The sequence below is a fragment of the Biomphalaria glabrata genome, chromosome 1, assembly GCF_947242115.1.
Source record: "Biomphalaria glabrata chromosome 1, xgBioGlab47.1, whole genome shotgun sequence".
Lineage (NCBI taxonomy): Eukaryota > Metazoa > Mollusca > Gastropoda > Planorbidae > Biomphalaria > Biomphalaria glabrata.
In genome coordinates this window covers 69,810,471-69,827,362 of record NC_074711.1, presented here as the reverse complement: position 1 = coordinate 69,827,362, position 16,892 = coordinate 69,810,471, and the positions used below count along the sequence as shown (strand labels likewise).

The following is a 16,892-nucleotide window of genomic DNA, read 5'->3' as shown; positions in this document are numbered from 1 at the left end:
AATTATCTTTTTTTTTTTTTTTTTTTGAAGTAACGTCTTTAATATATAAGATAAGAACAATACTGCATAAGTGGTATTATTTATCAGAAAAATGTTCTGTTACTGAAGATTATCAAGCTGCATGCGTTCCATGTATATAATAAAATTGGTTTGCGGATCTCGTAATATTTGAAGATTTATCCTTGGCTCTCAGATTTCGCATTTAGACAGATCTCTGTTACATGAGTAATTGATATTAAGATTCACGGCACAAAAACAAAAATCAATTTAATAAAGTTTCAAACAACTTTTTATTTACAAATCATCTAGTTAAAATGACTTGTCTCGTTACATGACTGTAGGGCCACTGGCTGATGTGAAACAAGACAGATTTATGATATGAAGATGGTGAATTTAAAAGGAGATTTAAAAAGACTTCTAAGCTGTTGAAAAAGATGTAGGCCTAAATATTTTCAGCATACCTTTTAGTGTGTACGGTAAAATAGTGAGACTAAACTTGCAGCCTAAATTAATTGAACTCCAAACAAACTCAATTTTTTCTAAATATTCTAAAATAGAGTTGTTCAAAAGGCTTGTCGAATTCCAGTTTTCCAAATTAAAATCGCTGGTTCAGAGAATATACGCAATGATTTTTTGCTTTGATTCTATTTTAGGTGAGATTTTAACACTAAACCATCACTTGCCCCAACGCAGCCAAGGGGGGTTTTGAGTTTAAAACCACCTACCAAGGGATTTTTAGTTAAATCCCACTCTTCATTAAAACAAAAATAATGCAAACGACACTCCCCATATTCCAAGAGCATAGGTAAGGGAGATTTTGATTTTAAAACTCCTTTGAAATTACCGTAACGATAAAACACCCTCTTCAATATATGACTATCCATTCATCAGAATCTGTTTGTTTTGTAAAATGTTTTACATAATTTGGATGTTCCTTCAGAGTTGATGTTTACTTCCTAGTCCAAACCTCCCGCAGGACGACGGGAGCGGGCAGGATTTGAACCCTCGATAAATCCGAAACAGTCCAGCGTGCAAACCACAGCGTAGCTACGTAGCCAAAAGAGTTTTGAGTTTAAACCCCTTTTAGCGGGTTTGAAGCTAAAAATTACCTTTAATATTTAAAAAATGCAAAATACCCCATACAGAGCTCCTTTCTACTTCTGCAAAACGTATATATTAATTTCTCACTAAAAATTTTTTTTTTAGTGCATTTTTATTGTAGCACTACCAATTCCCAAACTTTTTTGCTTTAAGCGTTGCATCTTCAAGGATGCCTGTAGGTAGAGCTCTGATAAAATACATTTATTGCACAAGTACCGGTACTTAAAAAAAAAAAAAACAAATAAAACAAGACAAGTTTAATTTAGGAGGTTTATTGACCATCGAATAGAATAATTCGTATTCAGATTCAAAATATTTTAATCATTTAGTGTTACTTGTCATATCACTTCAGGACTAGTAACAATGAACTTAAACTGTTCAAACCAAAGCAGATTTCTTATGGACCATTAAAATTGGTTTTAACCCTGACCCAGGAAATGTCACAAAAGCTGGTAAACTAGACAGAAAATGTACAAATTATGTTGCAATCACTATTACAATTTGTCAAGGAAGTTGTCAAGTGGTGGGATGCCCTCTTTCAACCCTTTACGCTTTCTTGAGGCAATAACAATTTGGCCTGGTTTGGTGGCTGGGTCCTTAGGGTCACCTGGCAAAATCTGCCAATGATCAAAGACACACTGTGGGAAGGCTTGGCCTCCTGTATTAGAGCGCAGATCTGCAGTAAATCCTGTTAAAGAAAAGTAACTTATTTATTCCACCTTACTTCAATCATTAAAAAAAAAAAAAAAATAACCAGAAAAAAAAAACAATATATTCATATAAAATTCTCTTACCAAAAGATTCATTTACAGGCATGTGGGCTTTTACAGTGATCTGTGGTGTATTTCCAATTTGCTGGTTATCAAAGACCACTCCACGTCTTCTGTTAAGTACTCCGAAAATACCACCAACAGCTTGATCAGGACACTAAAAGGGAAATAAAATAAATAAGTACAATGTGGTATATCATTTAGTAATTTTAATTAATTGTACATACTTTTGATTCAGTTAAAATGGCTTTTTATATGGCTTTTTCTTCATACATCGATATGACGGGGAAAAAAAAATCATCACTATCAAAAGTATTCTTAGAACAAAAAAGATTTTATTTTACAAAATAAATACCTGAATCTCGACCAAGTATACTGGTTCAAGTAGCCTTGGCTCAGCTGTCAGTGCAGCTGCATACAAAACTCTTCTTGCTGTGGGGATAATCTGACCACCACCACGGTGAATAGCATCAGCATGTAGTGTCACATCATACAGATTAAATCTGCAGCCTCTCATGTTCTCTTCACAAAGTACACCCTGTCAATCAATAAGGAAAAAAAGTTTTAAACAATTTTTTTCAATGCAGGAAAAGAAATTAAAAGATTTTAAAGCATACTTTTATTTAGAATCAGTTAATTTGGCTTAAGAATATTTTCCTCTTCAAATATCGATAAGACGGGGAAAAAAAAAGTCATCATGTCAAAAGTATGCTAAATATTGTAAACAAAAAAGTTTAAAAAAAAAAAAAAAAAAAAACGAACACATACTTCTTTGGTTGCCCATTGGAAACCAGCTACAACACTGTCCTTGATTTCATTCAAATATTGAACAGCCTTGGTGCAGTCAATAAGGAGATTAGGACCAGTACCTTCAGGACCAAAACACCAGATCTTTCTAGCCTCAGTAACATCAAAGTCAAATTTTTCACTCAAGAAACGGGCACGTTCTTTGACTTCTTGTCTGGGAGCAACATCTCCCTAAATACAAATAGTAAATTGCCTTTAGCAATGATAATACAGCAATATATGTGTCTTACAAGTTTATTTAATGTATCTCTTATAATTACCTTGTCGATAGCTTCAGCACAGCCTTCTGGTAATGGTGCAGCTTTCATAAAAAGCCTATTGTGTTTATTAGGAGATTTGGCCAAACACATGATTTCTGATTCAGCACTGACAGTTTCTCTGTAAGAAACAACAGGTTCTGATACTTTAATAGGAATGCCAGCATGATCCTCTTCTAAATCTTTTAAGCAGATCTCTAAATGAAGTTCACCAGCACCAGCAATAATGTGTTCGCCAGACTCTTCAATAATGCACTGTTGAAAGAAGTCAAAGACTAAGTCTTTAAGGTTACTGGTATAAAATCACTACATGCTAAAATGTTTTACAATAAAATTTTCTTTAAAAAAAAAATTAAAAAAATCTTACTTGAACCATAGGATCTGACTTGGCCAATCTTTTAAGCCCCTCAACAAGCTTAGGCAACTCAGAAGGATTTTTGCATTCAACAGCCACACGAACAACAGGGCTGACACTGAATTTCATGACACGCATGTTATGGGCATCTTTATGAGTTGAAATAGTGCCTGTTTTCACTAAGAACTGATCCACACCAACAAGACCACAAATGTTACCACAAGGAACATCTTCAATGGACTCAGTGTAACGGCCCATCATCAAAATAGTTCTGAAAAAAAAAAATTTGCATGCCAATCATTTTAAAACAATGGCTTAGCAATGCTTTATGCTCATCAACATGACAAAAAATTTAATTTTAACTACACCTATTTATTTTAGTGATTGAATATCTAAAGTTTTCATACATGAAAATTTACCTCTGAATTGTCTTTTCGTACAAATCTTCCTTTTTGCCAGGCAAATAATTGGGTCCCATTATTCTAACTTTCTGACCAGTAGCAACAATACCAGAGAAAACACGTCCAAAAGCATAAAAGCGACCTTTGTCACTTGTCGGTACCATTTTTGAAATGTACATCATAAGAGGACCTTTGGGATCACATGCTTTGATGGCTGTAATAAATACAGATAAAAAATTTAATAAGGAAGAATAAGCGGCAAGATTAACAAAAGTAGTAGCATGTGCTCTAGACTCAGACAAAATTGGCTTAAAGTCAATTTTATCTTCACATCTCGATAAGACGGGGAAAAAATATTGTCATCATAGTCGTAAGAACACATGAAATTTTTTAAATAAAAGTGTACACAAGGTAAAAGAATTATGATAAAAAAAGCTTTCAAACATTTCAACCTTTTTAAAACAAGTTGCAGTAGGTCTAGACTATTGGTTTAAAATAAAAACTGAAAAAAGCTATGTTAACCTTTTTGTATTATTTTACGCAAGACTGATTTTTTAATTAGATTGAAGTAGTAAACAGTAACTATAGTTAATTTGGTAAAGGAATTCAAATGAGATTATAATACTAAAAGGCGTTTTATCTAAGATCAAGATAACAGCTTAAAGTGTAAAATAAATACAGACATCCCTACCTCCAATACCCAGAATGTGGAACACTCGATCAAGTTGAAAATGTGGAATTTTGGGCCCCAAAGTGGAACATAAATGCGTTAACTTACATCTGGCAGCCATATTGCACGTAATAAATAAAACTACTTAATACTAATTGGCGGAACGTGAGCTTTTTTTTGATGATTTTGCTGGAGGGTTTTGCGTAATGTGGGACGGTAGGCATGTTTGATTACATATAAAAACTTTGATGAAGAATGATTGGCAACATTAACAAATATAGTTGCATGTGCTCTAGACTCAGACAAAAATTGGCTTGAAGTCAATTTTATCTTCACATCTCGATAAGACGGGGAAAAAATAATGTCATCATAGTCGTAAGAACACATGAAATTTTTTAAATTAAAGTGTACACAAGTATAATTTCAAAGAGAACTTTGATAAAGCTTTCTAACGTTTCAACCTTTCTAAAACAGTTGCAATAATGCTTCTAATGCTTGAAGGCATCAATCCCTACTAGCATAGGTCTAGACTATTGGTTTAAAATGATTACTTCATGCTTTCCAAGCTAAAAAGAGCTAATGTTAAACCTTTTTGTATTTTACTTAAGACATTTTATAATTTAAGTAGTAAACAGTAACTATAGTTAATTTGGTAAAGGAATTCAAATGAATTCATAATACTAAAAGGCATTTTTATCTACGACTGAGATAACAGTTTAAAGTGTTACAAGAGTAAAATACAAGAACAATAAAAACAGGTCAAACAGAATTACTTTTGTATATTTCCATGCTACTATATCTCAGCCCTATCATTAATAATCATATAATATCATGAAATATTAGGCTCTTGATAGACTCATCATTGATATAGTAGAAAAAAAAAAAAAAGGGGGGGGGGGATGAAATCACAGTAACACAAGGGTTTCATCATTTTTATATATATTATATAACCAATTCTCAGACTAACTGAAAGCTTTCACACATTAAGCTATATCAGATTTTACTAGCCATGCATACATTACATACATATTATAAATTTACATAACTTCCTATAGTCATTAAATGCAGTCAAAAATAAAATAACTCAAAAATTACTTTCAATCATGCAAAAAATTTTTTTACATAGCCAACTAATTCCCTAAATTGATAATTGAAAATTAATACTTTTGGTTGTTTCATTGATATTTAAAATTAGCAATAAAATGATCCAAATAGCTTAAATGACACTGATGGTCTTTTACACTATCAAGCTAACATTTTTTTTTACAAGTGCCAAAGCTAAAAAAAAATACTGAGGAAAATTAAGACTCAGACACAATGGCTTGACAATGCAAGAATATCTTCATATTTCGATAAGATGGGGAAAAAAGAATGTCATCACTGTCTTATGTACATAAAGTAAAACATTGGAAGTTATATCAAATAAATGCTAGAACCTTAAAAAAGTAAAAGTAATCTGTTATCTGTTTCTGTGGCTAGAACCTTAGACTGAAAATTTTAATTTTTCAAGGTTATTAACGGAAGGGTGAAATTTGCCAGTGAGTTTTGTCTCATGTTTGATTTATACACTTTAAAGTCTTAGAGAATCTTATTTATTATTACATCATGAAACAGAATTTTTTGGACATATGGTTAAATTCTTTGAAATAGAACATAAATTTGGCTGCACAACATCCCTCCTTTCCTTAACTGGACTATTTAGTCAACCATACCATTTTTCTTAAAATATAACTCATAATTAATTGAAGCAGTGTGGTATGCTTTACTATCTATCTCAGTCCTACTATGTAAAGCAGCTTGTCATTAGAATAAAATGCAACTAAAAAGAAAAAGTACTCTGAAAAAGTGAAGGAGACTAGAACATGCACTAGGTATAATCATTGCTGTATCTCAGTCCTATCATTAATAATCAATGATTGTCATGAAATAGGCTCTTGTATGTCATCATTGATATAGCAATGAGATTGAAAACTAGCTTACATTTTTAAAAGACTTTCATCCGCGATTCAGCTTATAGAGCAATAATTCTGCTTATGTATGTTAAATTTGGGGAAGAAAAAAAATTACCCCGCATAATCTATTCAAGATGATTGTCTCTAGCCAGTTTAATTTTTTTTTTAACAAATTATTATGGTCACTTTTTTTCCCAAATAGCTTGTAAATTTTTCCCCAAAGATGTACATAAAATGTCAAATTTATAGGAAAATCAGTTTTCAAGAACCATGTCCAGCCATCCAGGTTTAAGCCCATGCATGGATTTGCAAACTGAATTTAGTAGGTAAGCATAATATAAATTATACCAACAATAACTAATAAATACAAGAAAACAGATAAAGCTTATGTATACACACCTGTGCAGCACTCATCATCAAAAGGACCTTCATAGAGAAGCTCAGCTCTGTATTTCTGGGCAGTGACTGGTGATGGCAAATGAATTACTATCATCTGAAGCATAGCATCCCCAGCTGGTAGCCATTTACGCATGACAGTCTTAGAAAAAAAAAATCAAAAATTGTCTTAAATAGGTCACTTTTTTTTTATTAACTATTATTTTTTTATATAAAAAATGTATACCTTCAACAATGGTTTTCCTTCACTTTCTTTTTCTTCAGCAGTGAGTTTGACTCCCAGTTTTTCAACTAGAGTAACAGCATCCTCTTTACTTTTTGTCATGCAAGTATTGAAGATCTAGAGAGATAACAATTCATTAATAAACTTTTTTTAAATAATGTAATTAAATAATTTTGTCTGAATGCAAGTAAAAGTAAATAATTTTGTCCGAATGCAAGTAATCTTGAAAATTAAAATACCTCATAAATGGGCTTAAGAATGTAGTTGGTAAATCCTCTGACAGAACCTTCAGTTTGTTCTTTGTACCATTTCTTGTCTTTGTTGTTATAAAACTGGTTTCCCCAAAGTCGTTTCATTAAAGATGCTTCATCAATTTTAAATTTGCCTACATACATCTTGGCAAAGTCCTTCAAAGTAAAGGCCCATCCGTGCAGTCCAGAACCAAAGCCAACTGTTCCATTTTTAGGATCAACCTAAAAATAAATTTTAGGTCAGTTAATTATCAAAATGTAAGATTTAGTACTGCTATTACTAAGCATTAGAAAAATTTTAAAAAGGAAGAAGAGAGAACATTTACCTGAATGTTTCCCATAGGACCATCGTCCTCACCATAGGTACCAACAATAACATTGACATTCTCAATGATCCTTTGAAATGTTTGGTAAAGATCCTCAGCCTCAAGCTGCAAAGTTAACAAAGCCAAATCCATTTTATTCATGAACAGAACTGGGCGGATTCTTTCCGCAATGGCTTGTCTAAGAACAGTTTCAGTCTGTACACATACACCTAAAGAATAAAAATGCTTTCATTACAATGAATGCAACTTTTATGCATATTAACAGGTACATTGATTCATAGCAATTTGAGAAAAAAAATGCTCGAGTTTTAGTTTATGGTTTCAGTTTGTTTTTTTTAACAAATAAGTTGTCCAACCATAAATCTTTTCATAATAAACTAAATGAAATGGTCCCTTACCAGATACACAGTCTACAACGACCAAGGCTCCATCAGTTACACGCAATGCAGCAGTGACCTCAGAGGAAAAGTCAACATGCCCAGGAGAGTCAATCAGATTAATCAAAAAGTGGGTGTTTTCTGGGTCAAATTCTTGCTTGATATATTTCATGTCATCTTTCTCCAGTTCATAGAAAAGAGAGATTGCTCTGAAAACAAATTTCAATTATTGATTTTAGACTTTCAAAATAAAGTAGATCTAAGCCTAGTCTAATATTAAAGAATAAAATATGAAAAATGTTAAAAAGCAAGAGAATAGAATAGAGCTTACGTTGACTTGATAGTAATACATCGTTCCTGTTCATCTTTCCTAGTATCTGTGAAACGAGTTTCACCTGCTTTGGCTGATGCAATGATACCAGCTTTACTGACAAGTGAATCGGTCAGGGTGGACTTGCCATGATCGACATGAGCGATCACAGACATGTTCCTGATATTCCTTTTATTGTCCATAATGTTCCGAATCTGGTCTACCGTGAAGTTCACCTTAAATAAAACAATAATTTTATCAGACAGAAGTATGATCCATCAAAATCTAGACTAAACTCTAAACCTTTAATACTGAGTGGAGAAATGTGTAAGGCCTAGGCTAGATCTAGACAAATACAGATAATTTAGCCTAGGAATTTTAGGTGTGAAATACAAATTGATATAGTCTATCTAGATTAATTCTAGATTTAAAAATTTAACTAAAGTAAGCTCAAATATTGCACCATGTTTTGAAACTATATATAGATCTATAGATATATAAATCTACATCAGGTCAACTCGTCTCTTTAAATCTTAGAACTTTATTTTACAATTTTAGGCTGAGTTTTAGTTTTAGATATTTTTTTATACCTCGGAAGTGTACATCAATGAATAATCTTTACGGTTCTTGTGTTTAATAGCACAACAATATTAAACTCTAATATTATGGAGATATTTTTGAATGTTCGATTACATTTTATAAAAAAAAAATTCTAGACATTATACATTATGGTGACGTCGACAGAATGGTAATATTTGATCAAATGAAATTGAAAATATTATTTATTCCCACAACAAATATATACGTAATATTTGATCATTTGATAAATAAATCTATTCTCAAGATATTAAATATTAAAATATTCATGGATGAGACTTACCATTTTTAATTGAGTCTAGATGGACAACCTCTCTACAAAATAGTGGTGTCCTATCAGTGGGACTCGCAGGAAAAAGAACGTAGTGAGTCACGTGATAATTTAACATGCGAAATGTTGGTTTCGTACATAAAAGCGGAAGTTTCACAATCATCTAATAATAATGAGGTCCCGGCCAAGTAAGACTAAAAATAATTTTAAAGTTTAACCAAGATCAATGCCTCAGAATAAACAATTTACAATGATCACATTTTATCTTATAAAATGCCGAAATAGCTTCCGAAAACGCCGGTATACTTTAACAACAAATTTCACATTTCGTGCATCTTTTTTCTTTGTTATAACTACTTGCTATTATATTAGGCCTATTTATTTTACAGTACTGTATAGCGTCCATTTCAACCGGTTGAAAAAAAAAAAGTTGTAAAATGATGGATTTTTTGATAACGTGATGTACTTGTCTGTCTCCAAATATGATTATTTAACAATAAACCTAAGAAAAACATAATTCAAATTTAAAAGGCCACCAAATAAATCTGTTCGCCCCAAATTGACCATGAATGAATACGATGGACCACTTTGCATAATATCTGGGAAGTACAATATCAAATGACGCATTCCTTTTACGAGAATTGAAAACCGTCTGGATAAGGTCTGTAGTGCTATTAGACGCCCCAACTTCTTCAGGGATACGAGATATGGGTACTATATACAGAAAGCAACAAAGACTCATTGAACTCTTTCACCAAAGATGTCTACGCTCCATCATGAACATTACAAATAGCGATGTTCTTGCGAATGCCATAATGGCGGGCAGTAGGCCTATAGAGGGCCTACTTATTTTTCGAAAGCTCCGACCGTATGCCAATGGCAACCTTTTTTTTTTTTAGTAAGCTGAAAGGTGATCGGCATAACAGAGCAAAGAGATATCTGAAGACAGATGAAAGAAAGATGCAGCTGGGACTAGTATAAGCCACGTGAAATATACACTGCACTTCTCAGTGATCTTCTGACTCGAAGAAAAATGCAAATCTCATTATATAGATATGTGTACACACTGGGGCGAAAGGGGCGCTTGCAATTTCAGTAAATATTGTTATGACCCTACATTGCGCACTGTCATTAGGTGCGAGACTGTGCACCATGAGACACAGGACATAGACACGATAAAAGAAAGATGGTCGATAATTAGACCTAGGACGTAAACAAGAAAGAAGTGTTGTTATTATTGAGTACTCTAGTTGACTATTTGTTATCGTACTACTGTTGTTATAGTATTAAACTAGTGTTTATATATGCTTCTTTCGTTGAGGTTCTTTGAGCTTACTGTTGGCTAAGTTACAGCAATATTATAAAATCTTTTAGCGTCCATACATAATAATAAATAACATTGTAACTCTACCCTTACAGCTCCTGTAAGCGCTACTATACCAACTCAGACGTCAATTTGCCCTCACTAGCAAAGAGGATAACAGCTAGTGGTAGTTATAAAAATGGATTCGGATAGTGACAGCTGGAGAACTCTTCCAAACGTCGCGGATCACATTTTTGTTTAGATCTCAAGAAAATCTCTTGTCTAAGACAGGCGCAGGCAGCGAAAAGTCAGCTTAAGTAGACCACAGTTGGACGAGGCCTTTGTCTGCGTTAATGCTACAAAATAAGAAGGTCGCAACAGGTCGTATTTAGTGAAATGATGCATTCATCGTTATATCTACGGAGTCTAAGACAATGTATTAGGCTTATTAGACCTACACCGAGACCAATCGCGTCAGAAGTCCAGAATGACCAGGAATTAGGTTCTAAGAAAAAAGTCCTACGTTTTCTTTTATGGCCAGTTTAGCTCTACTGTGAAAGATTTAACTGACAGTTTGTGTACTGCTTGTGAACACGACTGGCCTGAGTTGGATTCTAAAAATTGTAGGCCTATGTAAAACGGCTCCATTTGCCATTTTGTTAAAATATTGAAGTATTTAAATCAGTGGCGTAGCAAAGTACCCGTGGGCCCGGGTTCAAGAATATGTTGATGCCCCCCCCCCCCCATATGACAAATATTTTGTTTGACAACGAAATCCAGTAGTTTGTATGTATCGGTACATATACTAAAAGACATTCCAATGCAAGTTCATGAACACGGCTAACAGAATCATTTAAGACCATGTTTAAGTACAGTTTAGAAAAGTGAACATGATGAGCAAGCCACTTCTTTTGTTGAAACAATATCTTAGTCTATTGTACTGTGCGCTCATATTGGAAAACCATCATTGCCTTAAGTGGCATCGTAAGTTATTTAAAGAAAGATGGTGATATTTTATTTCTTAAGAATGTTTGTTCAGTCAATCCTGCAGACTTCTGGTTCTCACAAATATGAAAACCTACAAATGACTCTCTGATTGCAAATTCTTTGGGTAGTTCGTCATCGAAGTTCAAAAAACATTGTCAGAAAAAATGCAAATTTATTCAACTTATAATTCTCTTTTTGTGCTGTCAACCATGATAAGAAAAATATCGCTGATTGGATCTCGTGTAGTATTTTTGCTAACATTGCATTGCCCAACAGGTCTATTATATCGTTTTGAATCTGTGGGTCGAGGTAAAGGATTGTGTTTTTTTTTGTTTTCTTAAGAATTTATGTACTGCTAAGACATTGTCGCAGTTACTTGTGTCACCTAAACGATACTCTTTGTGATGACCGGAAAACAAAAGGTTGTTGCATGATTATGTTAAAACTAACATTCATTATGCGATGAATAACTCTCCGTCAGTAATAATCAACTTCTTCAATGTGCTCCTTGTTTACATCATGCATTGTTCTTAGTCTTTCATGTTGTCTGTATGTTTGGGAAGCTTGTTGGTGAAGTTAAGTAATTAGTAGGCCTATGCTTTTTTTGACGATACAGTTGGAAAACAAACAGCATTGAAGCTGTCTCAGGGTATAAACCCGAGACAACACGAAAGACTTTCCAGTGCACATACCAGACGATATAGCAGCAGGGGCAGCCTTAGCAGTGCGCGAAGCCCTGGGCGAGCGTCGTGTGCGGGGCCCTTAGCCGTTAGGGTAGACTATATATACCGTACCACATCACGCTATTGGGCTAATCCGTCTCACCATCGAGTGTGGGCCCCTAAATGGTCGTTGGCCAGGGTTCATTGAACCCCTTCGCGCCATGGATGCTACGCCACTGCTTATATTAGAAGCACTATCACAGTTTGAGCCTATCAGCTTATTTAAGGATAAATGGGGATTATTCGTTACTTGGAGCATTTGTTCAGCCAATTCTGCAGACGTCTGATTCTCACAAATACGGAAACCTAGAAATGGTTAATTGCAATTTTTTCTTTTTGGTATTCCTCGTCGGAGATCACAAAACAGTTTTTAAAGAAATCATGCTAATTTGATCAACTTTAAATATGTCTTGAGTGCTATCAACAATGAAAGAGAAAAATGGCGCGGATCGGACCTCAGCGTTTTTGCTAAAACTGCATTGCCCAACAGGTCTATTTTCTTGTTTTGAATCTGTGGGGCTTTGTTTTCCTGTTAAATATCAATATTCATGGCATTTTCAATAAAGCCTGGTCAAAGGTTTTTCTATATATATAATGGTGTTAACTTTCCTTAAGAACTATGAACCAAATACTAAGTATTGGTCAGAGAGAGACACACACAAGTCCATGCTTAATTTGGACATCTCTCTATCTTCCGGATCTTTGTTATAAATCTGCTTCCCCATTTGATTTCGCCATTCATTGTAACAGAAGAAACATATTCAGCTTTAATGATACATATGTAACACTAGGGTGTTTCGTTTGCTTGTTAAATATTTTTTTTTTTTTAGATTTGTTCTCCTATTCTTTTATTTTGTTCTAATGATTACATTAACATTTTTTTTACATAATACAGAGGACAACAAAACAATGTGGCGAATAATTCCAAGGACGCTGTCATCCTATTTTCTTTTGTAGTATTTTAAGGTATTTACTTTATTGGCTCGGATACAAAAGTTTTAGAATTACAACTTTTTAAGACAGTTTGTTACAGTACAGACTCAGTTAAGATTTCAGATTCCGTTTAAATTTGTAACAGAGTATAGTGAATGTGAAACGTGTTTTTATATCACATTTAAAATGTAGAAAAAAAAAAGAGAAACAGATTTAGCTTTGAGAAAATTGAATAATTAGCAGTGTGTCGAAATTTTAATTCGTGAACATTAGGACCTAAGTGTCATCTGTAAGTTCTGACGTAGTCCTCAACTAGTCAATTTAAGAGTCATGGACCCAAGTGCGATGAACCCCTTTGTTGCTACTCCACAGGCTGTGGGCCCCTAATGGTCGTGGGCCCGGGTTCATTGAACCTCTTCACGCCATGGATGCTACGCCAATGGTCAAAGGATCAATCTCGTATTCAAAGCCTCAAGAATAAAACAAAACATTTCCCTAAAAATAATTATTTAAAAAATCAATATCTTTCGTTAGTTTTGTTTTACTAGTGAAAATTCAAACAATGGCATTCATGAGTCCATATGTAAAAGCTACTTATTGTTTTTCAAATTATGCCCCACTTATATGCATACTAAATAAGTTTTTTCTCTTTAAAAAACAGTTTACATTTTTTTTGTAAAAGTAGTGGTTAGTATGAAAGAACTTACATAACTTAGTAATAAGTCAATTGTAAAAAAAAATATTTTTTGGTCAAAAAATCTAAAACCGTTTGCGTAAATATCTTAAAATATGGTAAATGATCATCTCCCTTACTAAATAACCTCGCGTGTTTGTTACTATTAATAGTGAATAGTTGTAAAAATGGTGTATTTTTATGAAAAAAACTGCTTGCATAATTGATTTTAAAAATTAAATTTTTCGCTTTCAGAAAAGAAAAAAGTAGTCATTGCATCAGAACTTTGAATGGTATAGAATATCTTGATGGATTCTCAATATCTTTTCTAGTTTACGAGAGCTAAACGGGACAGGCAGACGGACGGACAGACAGACCGCACAAAACTAATAGCGTCTATTCCCCTTTCAGGGGCAGCTAAAAAATTACAAAAAATCGACATGGAAGTCATTGCTACAAATGACTAAGAAGAAAAATTAGCATGTCATCTTGGAAATATTGCTTGGATTGCTAGATAGCCTATAAAAAATTGACAAATTGGAGACATTGAAGATGAATTTTCATTAAATACAGGGACACTCCTAAGCTATTTCCTCGAGATGGTGTGTGATTTTACTTTTTTCTAGGGGCAGAAGTATTTGATGAAGTCAATAATACACAAGATTACTTTCAGACTAAAGGTTAAATAAAAAAAAGTGATGGGCAAATCTAAAGGCGCCGAGTGTACTTTATACGAAAGCTATGCACATGACATTGTATCAAGATTATGCTGAACTGAAAAAGCTCTTAAATTCTGACAATCAAACCAATAAATGTATAATTTAAATATCCTACATTCATAATTTTGATATTTCACCTAAAACATATTTAATTTTTTTGTAGCAATTATTTAATGTAGGTAATCATATCTTACTTGCAGGTTCGTTTAAATAAAAATAGCCTACGAACGATTTTATTGAAAAAAGATAAAAAGTTATGTAAAAAAAAAACAACATGTTGTTGATGGGCTTCATTTAGCTGTTGTAAAAATGTGATAAATCTTTGAAACTTAATGTACTTATGTTATAGGCCTAATGTGGGATAGAAAAAGAAAGCAATTTCTAAAGTTTAAGACGTTTATTTGTTTCTATTGAAATGTACAAACATGCTCCCCCCCCCCTAAAAAAATCTTGTATGTCCAAAGCTTATACCTACATGGTTTAACTAATCATGCTGAGTTTGTAATTTTAGATCTATAACTTTTTTTTTGGACAACCCTTACCATGGTCTAATGAAGGGGTGGGCAACCTTTTTCTATCAAGGGCCGCTATAAAAAAATTTCAGGAATGTGGGGCCACATTGTATAGGCCTACATATCTAGCTGGTGGGCCTGATGGAATAAAAGGGCGAATCTTAAAAGAATGTGCTGAACAACTAGCTGAACCTTTCCAAGATATTTTTTCTACTTCATTACTAAACCATGAGATACCACCTGTGTGGAAGTCATCTATAATTGTACCTGTGCCAAAGGTTTCCAAACCGAAGGAAATGAATGACTATAGACCTGTTTCACTTACTTCCATTGTGTCTAAATGTTTAGAAAAATTGGTTAAAATGTTTCTTCTGAATGATCTTTGTAATAAGTTAGACCCTTTACAATTTGCTTACCAAAAGGGTAAAGGTGTAGACGATGCCATCCTAAATATTTTAAACTGTGTCTACAAACATCTGGACTTACCGAACTTATGTAAGATTGCTCTTTATGGATTTCTCATCAGCTTTTAACACTATACAACTTCATTTACTCATTGAAAAGATGAAAGCGTTGCAGATTAGTCCATACATAATACTATGGGCTAATGAATTTTTGACCCAGAGAGCTCAGAGGGTTAGGGTAAACAATGTTATATCTAATGAACGCATAGTTAACACAGGGGCGCCCCAGGGGGCTGTGACATCGCCATTGTGGTTCATTTTGTACACCAATGATTTTCAATCCGATAGTTCTTGTTGCTCCTTCACAAAATTCGCTGATGATGCGGCTCTTCTTGCCCTGCTCTCAGAGAGCTCAGACGTAAATGAGTATTTCAAAGAATTAGAACACATTGAAGAATACTGTAAAGATAATTTTTTATTATTAAATGTAAAAAAAAACCAAAGAAATGATAATCGATTTTCGTAGGGACAAGAAGGAAAATGATATTGTTTCTGTAGCTGGAGAGACTATTGAAATTGTGCAAACCTTTAAATACCTTGGTACTATCCTAGACAATAAACTAAATTTTACTGCGAATACTGATTATATCAGCAAAAAAGGGCAGCAAAGATTACGACTACTAAGAAAACTGTCCTCGTTTAATGTTAGCGAAAAGGCCTTGGCTATGTTTTATCACGCTCACATCTGCAGTATTTTAAGTTTCAATATCACTGCCTGGTATGGCAATATGAGCATTAAAAATAAAAATAAACTTAACAGAATCCTAAATGGTGCTGGCAAAATCATTGGCAAAAAACAAACCCCAATTGGGCAGTTGTTTGAGACAAACATCTATAAAAAAGCTAACAAGATCCTCGAAATAAAGAATCACCCTTTGTGTCAGGATTTTGTGATTTTACCATCACAAAAGAGATACAAGACACCGATAGCAAAGACAAACAGACACAAACACTCTTTTGTTCCCCTGGCAATCAAATCATTAAATAAGAACAATCTGGTATAAACTTTGTCACATGTAAATTATGAGTGAGTCTGGTGTGAATGTACACTTTGGTTTCTTATAGTTATAATGTTTTTTGTTTGGTGTAATGCACAAATTGTAAGACAAATTTCCTTACGGATAATAAAGATTATTATTATTATTATTATTATCAATATATATATATATATATATATATATATATATATATATATATATATATATATAGGCCTATATATATATATAAAAATTTGTATTTACAACTTATACGCTAGCTAACTGTTTTTTAATTTACATGTATGCTGTATTAAACATTTACATTTTTTAAAAACTACAATTTAGGAATAACAACAATAGTTAGCCATTTATGAAACTAATTTTACGAATATTTTTTAAATTTATTTTGTTATTGTATTTTCACATTACATTTATACTTAACGTGATGCATTAAAGTGTTTACACTCGTGCATAATGTTCCGGAACTGTGGAACTAGCTTAGTAGTTATCCTTGTGACCTGTCAAATAACATTCAGTC

General features: G+C 33.3%; 1 protein-coding gene and 2 non-coding genes across 3 annotated transcripts; all 3 read right to left on the bottom strand.

The window, feature by feature from the left end:
- Positions 1-1,357: 1,357 nt before the first annotated feature.
- On the bottom strand, positions 1,358-9,234 carry LOC106074837 (eukaryotic translation elongation factor 2). Its single transcript, XM_056011286.1, has 14 exons — positions 9,077-9,234; positions 8,218-8,432; positions 7,908-8,095; positions 7,510-7,718; positions 7,172-7,405; positions 6,936-7,049; positions 6,713-6,851; positions 3,710-3,905; positions 3,303-3,561; positions 2,939-3,190; positions 2,640-2,849; positions 2,227-2,409; positions 1,896-2,028; positions 1,358-1,789 (listed from the first exon to the last, which is right to left on the bottom strand). Exons 1-14 carry the CDS (start codon positions 9,077-9,079, stop codon positions 1,596-1,598), a joined length of 2,529 nt encoding a protein of 842 aa, XP_055867261.1. The 5' UTR covers positions 9,080-9,234; the 3' UTR covers positions 1,358-1,595.
- Positions 2,097-2,185, bottom strand: LOC129924325 (small nucleolar SNORD12/SNORD106). The gene has a single exon (XR_008776308.1). It is a non-coding gene; the product is annotated as a small nucleolar SNORD12/SNORD106 (small nucleolar RNA).
- Positions 3,977-4,067, bottom strand: LOC129924324 (small nucleolar SNORD12/SNORD106). Its single transcript, XR_008776307.1, has one exon. It is a non-coding gene; the product is annotated as a small nucleolar SNORD12/SNORD106 (small nucleolar RNA).
- Positions 9,235-16,892: the final 7,658 nt, after the last annotated feature.